This window comes from the organism of the source record quoted next, unplaced genomic scaffold (assembly GCF_019419815.1).
Source record: "Pyrus x bretschneideri cultivar Hongxiangsu unplaced genomic scaffold, Pyrus_bretschneideri_v1 Contig43, whole genome shotgun sequence".
In the NCBI taxonomy this organism is placed as follows: Eukaryota; Viridiplantae; Streptophyta; class Magnoliopsida; order Rosales; family Rosaceae; genus Pyrus; species Pyrus x bretschneideri.
In genome coordinates, this window is record NW_025999757.1 from 3,702,479 (window position 1) to 3,718,163 (window position 15,685).

The 15,685-nt window shown below is 38.0% G+C and overlaps 2 protein-coding genes across 2 annotated transcripts; both read left to right on the top strand.

Moving 5' to 3' along the window:
- The first annotated feature begins 3,580 nt into the window (after positions 1 to 3,580).
- Positions 3,581 to 3,904, top strand: LOC103928313. The gene has a single exon (XM_009337346.2). It carries the CDS (start codon positions 3,581 to 3,583, stop codon positions 3,902 to 3,904), a length of 324 nt encoding a protein of 107 aa, XP_009335621.2.
- Positions 3,905 to 11,439: 7,535 nt separating this feature from the next.
- On the top strand, positions 11,440 to 12,281 carry LOC103928312 (ethylene-responsive transcription factor 2-like). The gene has a single exon (XM_018642811.2). The coding sequence runs from the start codon at positions 11,529 to 11,531 to the stop codon at positions 12,279 to 12,281; it is 753 nt and encodes a 250-aa protein (XP_018498327.2). The 5' UTR covers positions 11,440 to 11,528.
- The last annotated feature ends 3,404 nt before the right edge of the window (positions 12,282 to 15,685 follow it).

Below are 15,685 nucleotides of genomic sequence, written 5' to 3' on the forward strand. Positions count from 1 at the left end.
AGTCGCAAAATAAAGAAGTCAGCAATGCGCTCAACGCAACATCAACAAATTTTACTCCTCATCCGAGCTCGGATGACGAGTTGGCATGCCCCGCATTCAACCGAATGACATAGTTAGGTTATTAGTTACTCGGCCTGCGCGCTACGTAGGCTTTGTAATTTTTAGGATCAATACAACCACGTGGTTTTGAAGATCCTGAGTATCTTCATCATGTTTGTCGTTTGCGCAAGTCCTTATATGGCTTGAAACAAGCCCCAAGAGCCTGGTTTCATCGTTTTTCTAAATATCTTATTGATTTGGGCTTTGTGGCATCACAAGCAGATCATTCTCTCTTCATTTTTAATAACCATAGAGTGTATTTGATTTTTCTAATCTACGTTGATGACATCCTTATCACAGGAAATCAATGCTCTTATGTTGATTCACTTATCCATGCACTTGGTCAGAGTTTTTCTATGAAAGATTTGGGACCCCTCCATTTTTTCTTGGGTCTTGAAGCAACTCGTGGAGATGATGGGTTACATCTAAAGCAAACAAAATATATTGTTGATTTGTTGAAGCGTGTAGATATGTTGGAAGCCAAGCCTTGTGCTACTCCAGTTCAATCTAGCTCCCCACTTCGCTCTCATGATGGTGTTCCCTTGCATAATCCTACCAGCTACCGAAGTGTGGTCAGCGCCCTGCAATACTTAACAATCACCAGACCTGACATCACGTATGCAGTGAATCAAGTATGTCAGCATATGCACCAGCCCACCTCAGTTCATTAGATTGCAGTCAAGAAAATCCTTCATTACTTAAAAGGCACAACTAAGGAAGGGCTCCAGTTTCATCGTGGTGGTACTGATTTGGTTGGCTTTTCAGACTCGGACTATATCAAGGATCCAGACACTAGACGCTCCACTGGTGGTTTCTGCATATATTTTGGTCCAAATTTAATTTCTTGGAGTTCCAAAAAGCGACGCACAGTTGCTCGTTCAAATACCAAATCAGAATATCGGCAGTTGGCCATCACGGCAACTGAACTTGTTTGGCTTCAACAACTGTTGCAGGAGCTTTGCATCAGTATTTCGACTCATTTGATTTGGTGTGATAACACAAGCTCCATTGCATTGGCGTCTAATCCCGTGTTCCATGCTAGAACAAAACATGTTGCTGTGGATTATCATTTTGTGCATGAGCTTGTAGTGGCAAGGTCATTGAATGTCTGTCATGTGTCTACTAAATTTCAGATTGCAGATATCTTCACCAAGGGCTTGTCTGCTGATCGTTTTCATTTCTTAAAGTCCAAGCTCGTTCGTCGTCCGCTCATGAGCTTGCGGGGGGATGATGAAGATAAGAATGATGGAGATAACAATTAAGCAAAGTTTTCAATTTTGGATACAAAGTCAAGCAAACAAGATCAAGCAAAATCATACTTTGTGATTACAAAGTCAAGGGTCTATTGTATAGGCACTCATTGCTGTATAGCCTAGCATTTATTACATGTAGTTGGATGTGGTTGGGAGTTGCTGCCTTTATTGCATGAGACTCCAGCACTCCTATATAAGGAGTTTCTTGTACCATTTGTAAGTGAAACAGATAAATAGATTATTTCTCCAAAACAGAGTTTAATTATAAGTTTTCAAATACCATTCTCTTCAGTTGGTTCATTTTCTTTTTCATGTTATATAGTTTGCATCCGGAGTTTTTAGTTTCGTGTTTGTCCTCTCACAAACTTTGTTTTCATTTCTCAAATTCTTTTTCAATAGTTTTTTTCTTTCTTTTGTTGATGATACTATGTTGAATAATTTTATGCCACTCTTCTAATGATCTTGAGCTGTTTATAGGGCTGCGATCCAGCCAGATGATAAACTTTTTAATTGGAAAGGTGTACCAGCAGTTCGTCGACATATCCGAAATTTTGACGATTTCCAGTTCGCCATTCTCGATATTTTCAAGTAAGCTTATTATACAAGTTAGCGAGAAGTAAAATACGTGATTTTGAATAATAATATACAAGATTGAACTCAAGTCACCTAAACACTATTACTTCAGAAGCCCTATTAACTGTAGTCAGCATTAGCAACCAAAATTGGCCATTTTTTCACAACTAAACCAGCAACTATTTTAATCACTCATAATGGTTTCCAGTTTTTACATGATCATACTTGAGAAAAATGAAAACATCGCCACAGCGGAAAGAACACTCTTCTTTTAAACAGCCTAAAGCATATTGTTATAAACATAGAACTAATCTCTAATATGTGTCTTTTTCTTTCTAATTAGCTTAAGTCATATTCTTGCATTTTATTATGGGATGAGGATCCATCCGGATCCGAATGGTGGGGATCCTAGGGATCCTCACATGCTAGCCATTCATCGTATATCGTGCGGTCAGAAATCATTTGAATTTTATTATTTAAAATTAAACACAAATAGTATTTGATGAAAACTAACCACAAGATATACGATGAACGGTTAGGATGTGAGGATCCCTAGATTGTGAGTTCCTCATATGGTAATTCTTGTCTAAATATTTGCCTTGTCCAAAAGTTGATACACAAACATACAAAATTGTATGCTTGGGTCTTTATTATTATTATTTTTTTTTAGGACATCGATATTTTTATACTAAGGAAAGGGTAAGTTCGACTAAGCCAATGCAATGAGCAGCTTAATTTGGTATCGAATTCTTCATCCTCAAGATTCAAGCCTAAGGCTATCTCCAACCGAAGGAGGGCCAGAGCCCTCTGGTCCTCCAAGAAATTAATATTTTAATGAACAATGCATGACCATATTTCTTACCATCTCCAACTGAAGGCCAAAGGACCATAGGGCTTGTTTTAGCCATATCACAAAAAATCATCTCCAACCGAGTGCCATAGGCCATAATTTATTACTTAAATTTATAAACTACAACAACTTAAATTTATAGGGAAAAAATGAGAATTTTTTAATATTTTTTTTTAAAAATTGGCCGAAAAAAAAAATTCAAATTCAAATCCAACGACTAGCTGATGTCAGCTAGCCGGTTGATTTGAATTTTTTGTTTTTTACTATAAATAGGACGGATATTGGGCTATAATTCACACACCTTTGAATTCAATCTCTTTCAATTCAATTTCTTTCAATTCAAGTTTACAATGAATTCCAACTTTGGATCCTCTTCGAATTCCAACTGGGGTCCTCATCCAATTCCGAATTGGAAGAAAAATTGGCGCAGATGGGATGAGAAGATTATAAGTCTGATGAAGAAGATGAAGCATGGCGCAACACACAATATGTGGCAGCCATGGCTACGACCATATTGTGTCAGCCAACTGAGGAACAACCTCAATAGGGTGGCTTTATTGCTGGTCGTTTTTACAAACCACGAAACAAAGCGATGGCGCATACCAATCTAATGAACAACTACTTCAACCCTAACTCGGTGTACACAGAAGAGGATTTCAGACGTCGCTTCTGGACGAGGCATCACATCTTCGAGTGTTAACTTCATGATGTCCAGCAGATCAATGCATACTTTCAACAAAAGCTAGACAGAGCAGGCCGTCCTGGTTTCTCACCTCATCAAAAGGTTACTGTTGCACTATGAATGATGGCCTATGACTCCCTAACTGATTCAATGGATGAAACTCATGGTATGTCTGAGTTTACATACCTTGATACTCTTGCTGAATTATGTGACATAATTGTTCAACTTTACAAAGAGGAGTACCTCCGCGAGCCAAATCAAAAAGATCTGGATCGGCTCATTCGCAAAGCTGAAGACCGTGGGTTTTCGGGCATGATAGGGTCATTAGATTGCATGCATTGGAATTGGAAGAACTGTCCCACCGGATGGCAAAGAGGCTTTAGCGGAAGGTCGAAAAAGCCAATTGTTGTGTTAGAGGCAGTTGCCTCGTATGACACATGGATCTGACATGCTTTCTTTGGAGTCCTTAGATCCCAAAATGACATTATAGTTATTGGGCGTTTACCCCTCTTCAATAACCGGAAGGAAGGTAAATCGCCTCAACTTGACTACTACATCAACGGTCATCAGTACAATATGGGCTATTACTTGGCAGATGACATCTACCCACAATGGGTGACACTTGTCCAAGCAATTCCAAACCCTGAAAATGATGCTGAAAAGTGTTTTATCTTACACCAAGAGGCATATCGGAAAGATGTTAAGAGAGCTTTCAGTATTCTACAAGCACGGTGGAAAATCATCAAGGAATCGGCAAGATGGTGGAGTCGAGAAAATTTGGACTCCATCATGATGTCTTGCATCATATTACACAACATGATTATAGAGGATGAGCGAAATAGGTATATTGATGGAGAGTCTGATGACGACCAAGAGGATCCAAATAGGTCAAGAAGGGCTCGTGCAAAAATATATGATGGGCCTAATTTGCCTTTCAATCCAAGAGCTGGTAGTATCTCTTTAAATGAGTACATGAGGTGCTATAGGATGATACATTCCCCTGCCACAAACAAGTACCTACAACAAGATCTTGTTGCATATCGTTGGGCCAAAAAAAGCATGGAGTAGGCGTTTAAGTTTTATGTCGTTAAATGTTTTTAAAAATGTTGTTTAAGTTTCATGTTGTTAAATGCTTTTTTTATGTTGTTTAATATTATTTAATGTTATTTAATATTGTTTAATGTTGTTTCATGTTACTTAATCTTGTTTAATGTTGTTTCATGTTACTTAGCTCATTATCTTCAAACGACAATAAGTACACCATGCAAGCCATCCCTTTTCCACAAGCAAAAGCGCAAAAGCACATGGTCAAACACACAAGCTAGCTATCAAGGTTTTCACTACTAGGAAAAATGATGAAGGGCATTGTGATCAGTGCCGGAGTGAGATCTTGCCCTTCCTCCCCGGTTCAACAGCTCTAACTATACTTATAAAAATATAAGTGCGACCAATTGGTATCAAACTGTAAGGGCAAAGATACTCAAAGCTATGGGCAGGCACTTGGAAATGAAAATCGAAACCGAAACACAAACCAAATTAGACCACACTGAACAGTTCGATTTTGCGCTTTTGAAACAGTTGCAGTTTTGAAACCAAACGCAATGTAGTGAAATGGTTTGGTTTCAATTTTGGCTTTTGAAAACTGTACCAAAACTAACCGCCCCTCAAATTAATGTCATAGTCCATACATTCAGTATGGACTGAACCACACTAGCACGTCATCCCTTTCTACCCCTAGCTTACAAAATGTTTAATTATATCAATACTAAGGTTCTAAAAGATGTTAGGAGCTAGTCGGGTGGTGGGCTAGGGCCTAGCGCCTAGGCGGATTTAAGTAAATCTACTATATTTCATGTAAATAAGTGTCTGTTTATACTTAAAATATATATAATTTCATCATAAACTACAAAACAGAATGACATATATATTATGAAGTATTGGAACATAATGAAAATATGGGGAACAAACATATAATGTTTGTTCATTTAAGTATTCAACAAGTCTCTTACAAAGTATTGAAAAAAATAAAATGCAAAATGAAAGTTATCTATCTAAGTGAGTCGCAACCTAGGTAGGTGACTAGGCAGGTCTGGGTGGGCTAGGCGGGTGCCTTAGTAAGTTTAGGTGCCCTTCTTAATTTTCAAACGCCTAGGCATTAATCGGGAAGGTTGCCAGCTGCCTAGCTCCGAGGTGGGGCCTAGGCGGCAGTAGGGGAATTTTTAGAACAATGACGAATACATTAGCTTTGTGTAGAAACTAGAAAGCTGATTGGTTTATTGAGAGAGAGAGAGAGTCAACAATCACTTTCACTTTTCTCTCCAGAAACCTTGGTGAACTTTGAGATCCCTCACATTGAAGTTGGGGAAGGGGGCAAACTACCATACATTCTTGTTAAAAATAAAAATAAAAATAAATAAAAAATAAAAAAAGAATGTTAGGTCATTGCCACTTTTAAGGTCTTCTCTTTTCTTATAACAACTTCTTGTAATTTGAAAACAAATATGTTGTTCTTCGTATAATCTTCTTGCAGTTTGCTGCAAGTTTGTTGCAGTTTTGCTGCAGGTTCATTAATTAACGTATTGTATGAAAAATGAGATCATCTTATGCGTAAATAGGTGTAAATTTTAAACTATACATTTTTTCTCAAAAATCAAACCTAAACCGTTTGAAACCACATGGAACCGAACCAAATGGTTTGGTTTCATTTCGGTTTTGGCTTCAAAACCGCACCACACCGAACCGCAAAATTTCAGTTTCACTTAAAACTATACCGAACCAAACTGTGCCCATCCCACAAATGGAGATGAGTGTGTTCATGGTGAAAGTGGTCCAGCCATCGATACGCCAAACTTTAAATGTCACTTGGGAATACCTGATCCTAGAACACTCAACTTTGCCAAGAAAGCTAATGAAGTGACATCGTTCAACGAAAGAATAAAAAAAACTCTTAGCTGACAGAGACTTGGGATAAATAATTAGTCGAAAATGTGAACTTGATGTTTAACCAAACGGTCGAACCACTTTCACCATAAAGACACTCATCTCCTTGAGTATCTTTGCCCCTATAGTTTGATACAAATTCGTTGCTCTTATATTTTAAAAAATATAGTTGGAATTGCTGAACGTGGTGTTGAAGTTTCAATTTCACAGCAAAATGCATAACCTTGTCTTCAGGTTTAGAACACAAAGTGTTCCTTCGCTGAGGTCCCTTATTCAAGAGTTGGGAGTGCATTCCATTACATTACCATACTCAAAATTATTCACCCAGCCAAGCTTGGTAGCGAATTGGTATGCCCGCATGAGCAATCAATTACTAAAGTACATAATTAGCTCATTTAGTTAATCGATCTGTGCAACATGTAAACTTTGTATTTTTTAGACTCAAAATAGTGCAATCGATCAACACCGACCGTTAAGCTTGCTTCCCCCTAATGCATTATTAGCTTGGAGATTCGGAGGTTTCTCCTAGTAATGGTATTAACTGTTTCATGGAAAGAAAAGGTTCAAAATAATAACATGGTTTTGCAACCATATCCGATTTAATATCAATGGTTAGGATTGGATGATCAAAGCAAGACACCAAATGCAATAGCACCGGAGAGTTTTGTGGCCAGAATAACCTTTACCAGCTTTTATAGAAAAGTTTGGACAGAGGAATCTTGGATAGGTTGAGTGATACGATTTTGTTTGTTTGTTTAGATTGATTAAAATTGGAAAAGGAATAAGTGACGTTGGCCTGTCTTCCAAGTCCCAAGCAACAACTTTGTTTACAAGTATTTTCTTTTTAATCAATCGAAAAGATTCGATCTGATTGATAAAGAAAAGAAAGATACTGAACGTGCTAAACTAAGGCTTGTGACTGACTTGAACGCGTGTTAGACATTTTCTGTAGATCTCTATTTAAATTTATATAATATTATCTGTATGTAAAAAACAATTATTTTTATTTTATCTTCCAATAGTTTCCAATGTAATAATATAATTTAGTAAATGTACAATTTTCAAATTTAAAAAATAAAACTTTGGAATTGTTTCATTTGTCCAAAAAAAAAAAAAAAAAAAACCTTTGGAATTATTTCAGCTACTATAATAATTATAGCGCCCGTTATACCTAACGAAATAATTAGCTAGTATTAGTGCTTTGGTAATTCATTTCCCCAATTTATAATTAACAAGTGGTAGTTTTTGTTCTTTAGCTTGGGAAAAAACACAAGTGATGATGAATATTATTCATTTTAGAACCCAATAGATCAAAAGTCACCCAATCAGAAAATTATAACGCTTTCTTATTTTTATTTTCTTATTTACATTATATATATTTTTTCAATTAAAGTATTGATTGACGTACTTATTTTCTATTATTGACACATACATAATTTATGTGACAACCAATCCCTAACTTCACGATTTTATTAATTTTTAAATGAGTGAATTGACGAAAATGCCCATAGAGGCGAGATCGTTGACTTTCGTTGACCATCATTTTGTGACGCGTGTGGGCTATTATTTTATTTTATTCTCGAAGTACTTTATGGTACGAACGCATAGACATAAGCAGAACTAAATTTGGAGGTACGACGAATATTTTACAAATTTCGGAGCAAAATGGACGTTTTGGTAAATTCACGTTATAGGAGATAATTTTCTATATTTTTTTTGAAGCTGTTGAACTTTAAACTTTATGACCCTTGGGTGGGCTTTCAAGCCCAGGCCCTTTGACCCAACACCCTTTAGACCCAGGCCTTTGGGCCTTAGAACCTAGCCAAGTGGCAAAGGCCAGGCCCACCGAACCTAAGCCCAAACCTATTGGACCCAAGCCCAAGAACCCAGGCCCAAATCCTGTCCAACCCGTCCCGCAATATTTATTTTTGGGATATAATTTCCGTGATAGGTCAAAATAAACTCTTGTTTATTTACTACCGTTACTCACAATTCTTTATCTAAATTTATTAGTCACATAACCAAAATTTGGTTACGAAAACATAAGATTTAATTTTTCAATTAAACACCAAATTTCTTTTCATCAATTCAATTTCCCAACAAAAGATTAATCTCAATTATTTAAGGTTGCATCTAACCCCTGTTAGACTGCTTATGTACCCTTGAATGGAATTAAGCCTTTCGTAGTTCACCATTCATTTTTATTCCATTTCCCAAATCCTTCTAGTGACTACCATCTACGAAACTAGGTTCAAATAAATGAATCACACCAAATGAAAATCATTCATGGATTTAGAAGATCAAAATGAGCTTAAAAAGATAGCTTTGGCCCTTTGGCCACGCGCTGCCGCACACGCCGCCACAGGTGGTGGTTTTCGACGAACGAAAACCACCAAATTCCGACCAACTCTAAAAATTACCAAATTTTACAAGCAAGTAGATTTCATTGAGAGGAACAACTTTCATACCTGGGCCGAAGTCCAATTCGGCCGGAAACTACCTCAAATTGCCCTCGAACCACCAGAAACCCTTAAATTTGGGTGTTCTTGATTCGACTCCAAAACCATTATGACGCCCTAACTAATGCATGGGCTTTGTCCCAGACCTCAAGGGGAGTCCAAAGGTGGTAGAAATTGAAGGGAATCGTTTTGGAATTCACCGGAAAAAGGAGAAACCCGCTTGTACAACCGTGGGTTTATGGCTTCGATTCGTAAAATTGGATAAGAAATTTAAGAATCTAACACTACAGAGATGTTGGGCTCGTCAAGAGCTTTCCATAGACACTGGAATCACTTCCAACGGACATCGAATGGGAAACCGGGTCAAGGAACCGGGTCGGGTCAGCAGAGTAAGGGGATCCGGTTCTCTCTCATCCTCCTCCCTCCTTTCCCCTCTTTTCCTTCCCCCTTGATTCGTCTGTGTCCCTCCCTTTTCTGTCGTTTCTTTTCCATCATAGCCGTTCATATCCTTCCTTTCTTTTCTTTTCTTCCCATCTCAACCACACACGTGATAGAATCTCAATGCTCCAGAAATCTGGAGCCTTCTAAATGAGGCCTAAATTTCAAATATGTCCCTAACTTTATACGTTAATAACTCTTTCGTTAAAACTCCGTTTCACAAACGGTTTCGCCTACGTGCTCGTAGGATCATCCTCTATCCAAATATGTCAAGAAATCTGATAAAAAATATATAAGGATAAAATACGTCCTTGCACAATTACGTTAAGCCAACTAGAGGCATTTCCATCTTTTCAACTTAACGATAAAGTTCACAACATAATTTATAATAACTTTTGAAAACAAAACTTTAAAAGTTCTAAATTCAATTTTTCATACCCATAAGTTGATTTATTTTCAATTTTCTCCAAATATTCATAATTATGAATATCTAATTCATATATTTAAATTTTCAGGGTATTACAATGTGTACTTTTATGGGGTTTGAATTAAAGCCATGATTAATATTTTATTTAGTTCTATTATGTTGATGTGAATTATCGAATTATTGTGGCACGATTATATTTATGTTATCTGCTCATCGTTTGCTGCACCGGTGTTAGTACTCACCCGGGCCAGGGCCAGCTTTCCCGTGTATGTGCACATCGCATCGTACGCTCACTTTGGATCCATTGTAGGTGTCAGTCCTGTCCTAGATTGCTATAGGCAATTAGGACTCGTTTATGTTGCGCATAGCGCCAGTCTTCACGTGATTGTAATACTAGAGCTATATCATTGTTACAACTAGTCCTGTTTATGTCATAATACCTCTGCATGAACTAGTGTGTCAGCATGTGTCGATGAGCACTCGATATGATATGTTGCTTATGCGAGATTATGTGATTATGGACGTCATGCGCTTATTTACGAGATATTGTGCCATATTGAATTCTTGAGATATTGCAGGCTATGGTAAGTATTTTCATACTATACGTAGTATGTATATTTTGGAAATTATACTTGTTTTACGACGAGGGGTTATAAAGTTTTCAAAAAGGTTTTTTTATAAAACTTTATTTTTAGGCCCACTCACCTTGTTTTTCGCCCCTGCAGGTTTTAGTGGCTAAGCATTTGTGTCGACGAGGATTTTAGGCAAACTATTGTTGTGGAAATACTATCGATGGTATAATTCCTCCTTAACCTTTACTGTACTTTACTTATACTCTGACATCACGTGTGAAATGGTCTCTTTCCCACTTACAAGCGCACTCTTATATTTAGACACTTTTAGGTTTAAATTTACTTAAATTTTCCACATCAATATACTTTATGGCTTCATCACCCTCCGGATGTCGGCCATCACAACTCGATTCAAAGTCCAAGTAAACATTTCGGATCGAGATGTGTCAATTTACGAATTTGTTCTAAAAAATGATTTGCCTATTATTACTCTTTACTTTATCTTGAGTGCGTCAGCACGACCAATATATGTAAGAGATGTTGTTTGGACTATTACATGGATGCATGCTAGTTGCTACCACCAAGACACCAACTAACATTGAGATACAATAATTCATGCCAAGGAAATGACCTGCGCTGTGCCATTGCCCGGAGCCTGGTCTCTATCCCCTTTTCTCCCCTCCTATTTGAACGGTTGCGGTTAAGCCAGATCAACGTTTTGAGTTATTTTTTTAATAGCCAGAAGAAAATAAAAAACAATTTGTTAGAGAAGGACAAGAAATGGGATAAGAATAGGAGGAAAGAGAATCTTACTTCCCGTTGCCCAATTGCCATGCAGCAATTTAGCCATTTGAAATCACAGTTTTCGAAATATATAAAAAATAAATGACATGAGTCACTGACAAATAGATGAACCAATTAATTAAACCCAAGAAATTAGTAACTTATTTATTTAGTAAACATATATTGTGACATTTAATGCATGTGGGAAACCTTAATCAACAATGAAGTTTCATGGAAATGATTACAGTACTGTACTAAAGATAGTTACAAATCTAAACATACCTCATGGAAATGATTACAGTACTGTACTAAAGATAGTTACAAATCTAAACATACCTCATTGCCCACATATAAATACACACAACACAAGGCCTAAACCACAACAACACTACTCCATCCTTCAACCTCCAAAAGCCTAATCAAAACCAGTTCGAAAACCCTAACAAGTAAAAATGTATCAAGATATTTGCTTGGAGTTTGATTTTGCTCTTTTGGAGTCGATTCGGCAACACCTTCTTGACGATAATTTTGATACTACTTTTCAGGAATCATCACCAACAGCTTCAGGCAGTCCTTCCCCAATGTACTGCCGAAGTTTAAGTTTCAGCACCCTTTCCTCGACGGAAAGTTGGAGGGACATGCTGTTTAAAGTGGAACCGGAAGACACTAACGAAGTTGTTGGTGCTTTATCTGATGGCACGGACGGGTGGAGTCCGTCATCAGATCACCATTACGTTGATGTTATAGATACCACACCCGTGAAACCGGAGCCTCAGGAGGTTGTCAGAGAAGAGATAGTGGTGGCGCGTGAGACTCACATGCCACCGTCGCGGCTGCACTTTCGGGGAGTGAGGCGGAGGCCGTGGGGGAAGTACGCAGCGGAGATTAGAGATCCCAAGAAGAACGGGGCCAGAATGTGGCTCGGGACTTATGAGACGACTGAGGGTGCGGCATTGGCTTATGACCAAGCTGCTTTTAAGATGCGCGGCTCTAAAGCCAAGCTCAACTTCCCTCACCTTATTGGCTCGGAGGGATGCGAGCCGGTTCGAATAATAGCAAAGCGGCGTGCCCCGTTGTTCTCCACTTCTTCTTCCTCGTCGGAAAGTGGGTTGCCAAAGCCGAAAAGGAGGAATACTGGACTTCGCTCGGTGGCTGAAGCCGAGTCGGGTAGCACAAGCCGGGTTGAGATGGTTGAGAAGAGCTAGCTAGCTGCTGTTGATCAGTGGCTAAGTGATGAGTATTTATCAAATATAGCCAGAAATTAATCCTTAATTTCAAATATGTTACTTTTTTATAAATAAAAAATTTCAAAATATATTCAAAATTTCAATAAAATAGACACAAATAACCTCAAATTTAAAAATTAAATAATTAAAAGTTTTTTAGCTACCATCGCCTCAAGCTCCGATCCAACTCATCTTCGCTTCTACACTCCACCACCACAACCCTATCCCCTTCGACCCCCTCATCACCGACATTAAGCGTTGTCGCGGTTACTGCAAGTGGGAGTAGCAGAATTTCAATCATGCCTTCAACGCCTTGTTTCTTACTAATATCATTTTTAGTTTTAAATATAAAAATAGTTTTTAAAGTTAATCCACATGTCGTTATATGATTGTATTTGTGAGACCCACGTGGCACCATATCAACACACTAACAGAGCAATTGACAGATTTTCCACGAAAAAACTAAAATGATCACGATGGACAAATTCAAAGAAAGACTAAAATGATTCACGATAGACAAATTCAAAAACACTACTATTGATTTATCATTAATTGTTAAGGACCAATTAAGGAGTTATATCAACGTCACGAACTATTTTGGCTAAAAGCCTTTAATTTATTGTATTGTTAAATTTGTGGGTATTTTTGTCTTTAGGTGAAATTTTGGATATATTTGAAAATTTTTATAAAAAGTGACATTTTTGAAATTAAAGGTTAATATTATTAAGTATACAAGTTAGCAATACAGTTAGTAAGTTGGTTAGAGTAGTTAGGCTCTCCCATATAAAAACAGTTGTGTAACCTTCATTCTATCAATCAATACAAAAGCATATTTCTCTCTCTAAATCTATCTCTCTGTAAAACTCTCTGTGTTGATCTTTCTTCTCTTCAGCTTTCTTCTTGATTTTCTTTCAATTTCCAAACATTACAATGTAGCTAACATGGTATCAGAGCCACCAGGCTCACGCCATTGATTCTGGTGGTTCCATTTCTCATTAATTTCCCTCTGTTTCTAGCTTATTTTCTTTCCAAATTTCTGGGTAGAGTTTGCTTTTGATTTTTTTTTTCCAGTTCTTGCTGGGTTTGCGAACTCGGTCCTGAGTTTCTTGAACTGGGTTTGGATGAGAGTTGGGTTTGCGGATCTGGGTCGAGATTTTTTGAAGACCGGTGTACCAGTCAGGTGGGTTTTGGCGTTTGGCGGCGAGTAGGTTGTCGATGACGTCAAGGATTTGGTCAAAGCCGGAGTTGTAGGGGTCAGATTCTCGACTTCTTGACGTCGTTGGGCTGTGAGAGAATCTCCGCAGTCATGGTTCGAGATTGTAGAATCAAGCTCAAATAATCAGAGGATGGTGACATGTGACATCTGCTCGCATTCGGTTGTTGCAGGACCTTTGAAAGGTATAAGAGGGCTCAATTTCAAGGTTGTCAATGGCGTCTTCTAGTTTTTGTTCGAGCTTACCCACAACAGCTGCTCGCATTTCCCCCAAAACCCAGTTCGTATCTGGCTTGAAATCCAAGAAATTAATTTTGGGTTCCCGATCTTTGGTCAAACCCCAGAGGCTTTTCTCCTCTGTTCGTCGTGTAATGGGTTCATCTGCTTCTTCCCCAGACAGAGCTCAAGGGACAGGTGTTGGTGATTAAAACTCTGTAAGTGATCAAGAATGGAAGGAGAAACTCACAGAGGAACAGTTTTACATTACTCGTAAAAAGGGAACCGAGAGGGCTTTCACTAGGGAATACTGGAATACGAAAACTAAGGGAACATACATGCTGCAATGTTTGTATACTCAGATTATACATGTTTTTTGGCCAAAGTTGAAAGATCTCGCTCCACCGTCGGTCTTTTGATTTCTTGGTGCTTGAAAACAAGATGTGACTGAGAATAAAGTTTGCTTTCTTTGCACTATTGATTATCTGCTTCTTCATTCATCTTGGTGGTGCAGATTTCTGAATTCTTTTTTTGTGGGATTTTGATCTATGCTCTGTTCTCTGGTATGGAAGAATGTTTAGACCTATGTGCAGCCCAAGTGTTTGACGAAATGCCAAGCTCAGAATTTTCGAGAAGGTTAAGTTTTTCAGCCACTTCTGCTTAATTTCTATGTTTGTGATATTTGGATTAAAGAATATTGGTTATTGATGGATTGTGCAATTTGTATGGTGGTGTCCAATTCTTTCTCTGCTTCACTGATGGTCTGCAAGGTTATTGGGTTTGATCTTTCTGCAACTCTTGATATATTTGGAAAAATGCGTGTGAATTCTTGCATTCTGGTATGTACAATTTTGTGGTTGTTCCGATTGTGGTTTGTGTCAAAATTCAGAACTGTAAAGTCTAAGAAGATTGTTCAGCAGCTAACTGAGGAGTGGTGCAGTATTTTCCTTATTACAGCCTATAATGTCGAGTCTAACCAACTCAATTGTTAGCATGAATCTACAGTAAGTCCGGTTATACGATGAAGTTTGATGAAGTTGTAAACGGTAAATCCCACGAAGGGTAATTCCGTGATGTAAGTAGGTAAATCCCACGAAGGGTAATCCTACATAGATGTTGATTTTCTGTTGTTGAAATTGTGAAGGCCAATGCCACTATTAAGAGTAGTTGTATTTTGGTAAAATCCATAAAGGGCGATCCCGTGGTGCTATAGTTAAGGCCGATGCCACACTATAGTTTGTTATTTTTCTGTTTAAAGGCCGAAGCCAATGTTAAATGAAGTTGTTGACGGTAAATCCCACGAAGGGTAATCCCGCAAGAAGTTGTTATAACCGGCCTGAGGGTGTGTTACAATTTTATAAGAGGCTTTGTATGGAAAATTTCAAAAGGTCCAGATGAAGAAGGTACGCCACAAATCACTGGAAAGGTTGTGATTGCTATTCAAATAGTTGGAGAGGGGGAAGCTGTTCATCCACGAGTTTGTTGGCACTGTCATAAACAAGAGGTTTTGGTGGTTGGGTTTGGAAAGTGTGTACTAAGAATTGACACTACTAAAGTTGTGAAGGGTGAACCCCCTTCTGCTGATGAGCCTCTCAAATGTCCTGTTGAAAAGCTGCTTGATGGAGTCCAGTTTGTCGGTAAACATGATGGAGAAGTGACTTTTTGATAAGGAATTTGGTGTGTCAAAAGAGTTGCTCATGAGACTTTGCTGTGGGATTGCAAGATTGCAGATGGTTCAACATTGTGTTCAGTGATTGTAGATGTTCTTCCAATCTCAAACTGGGTTTCCCCAATTGAGATTGAGGGTATTAAGTATACAAGTTAGCAATACAGTTAGTAAGTTGGTTAGAGTAGTTAGGCTCTCCCATATAAAAACAGTTGTGTAACTTTCATTCTATCAATCAATACAAAAGCATATTTCTCTCTCTAAATCTATCTCTCTGTAAAACTCTCT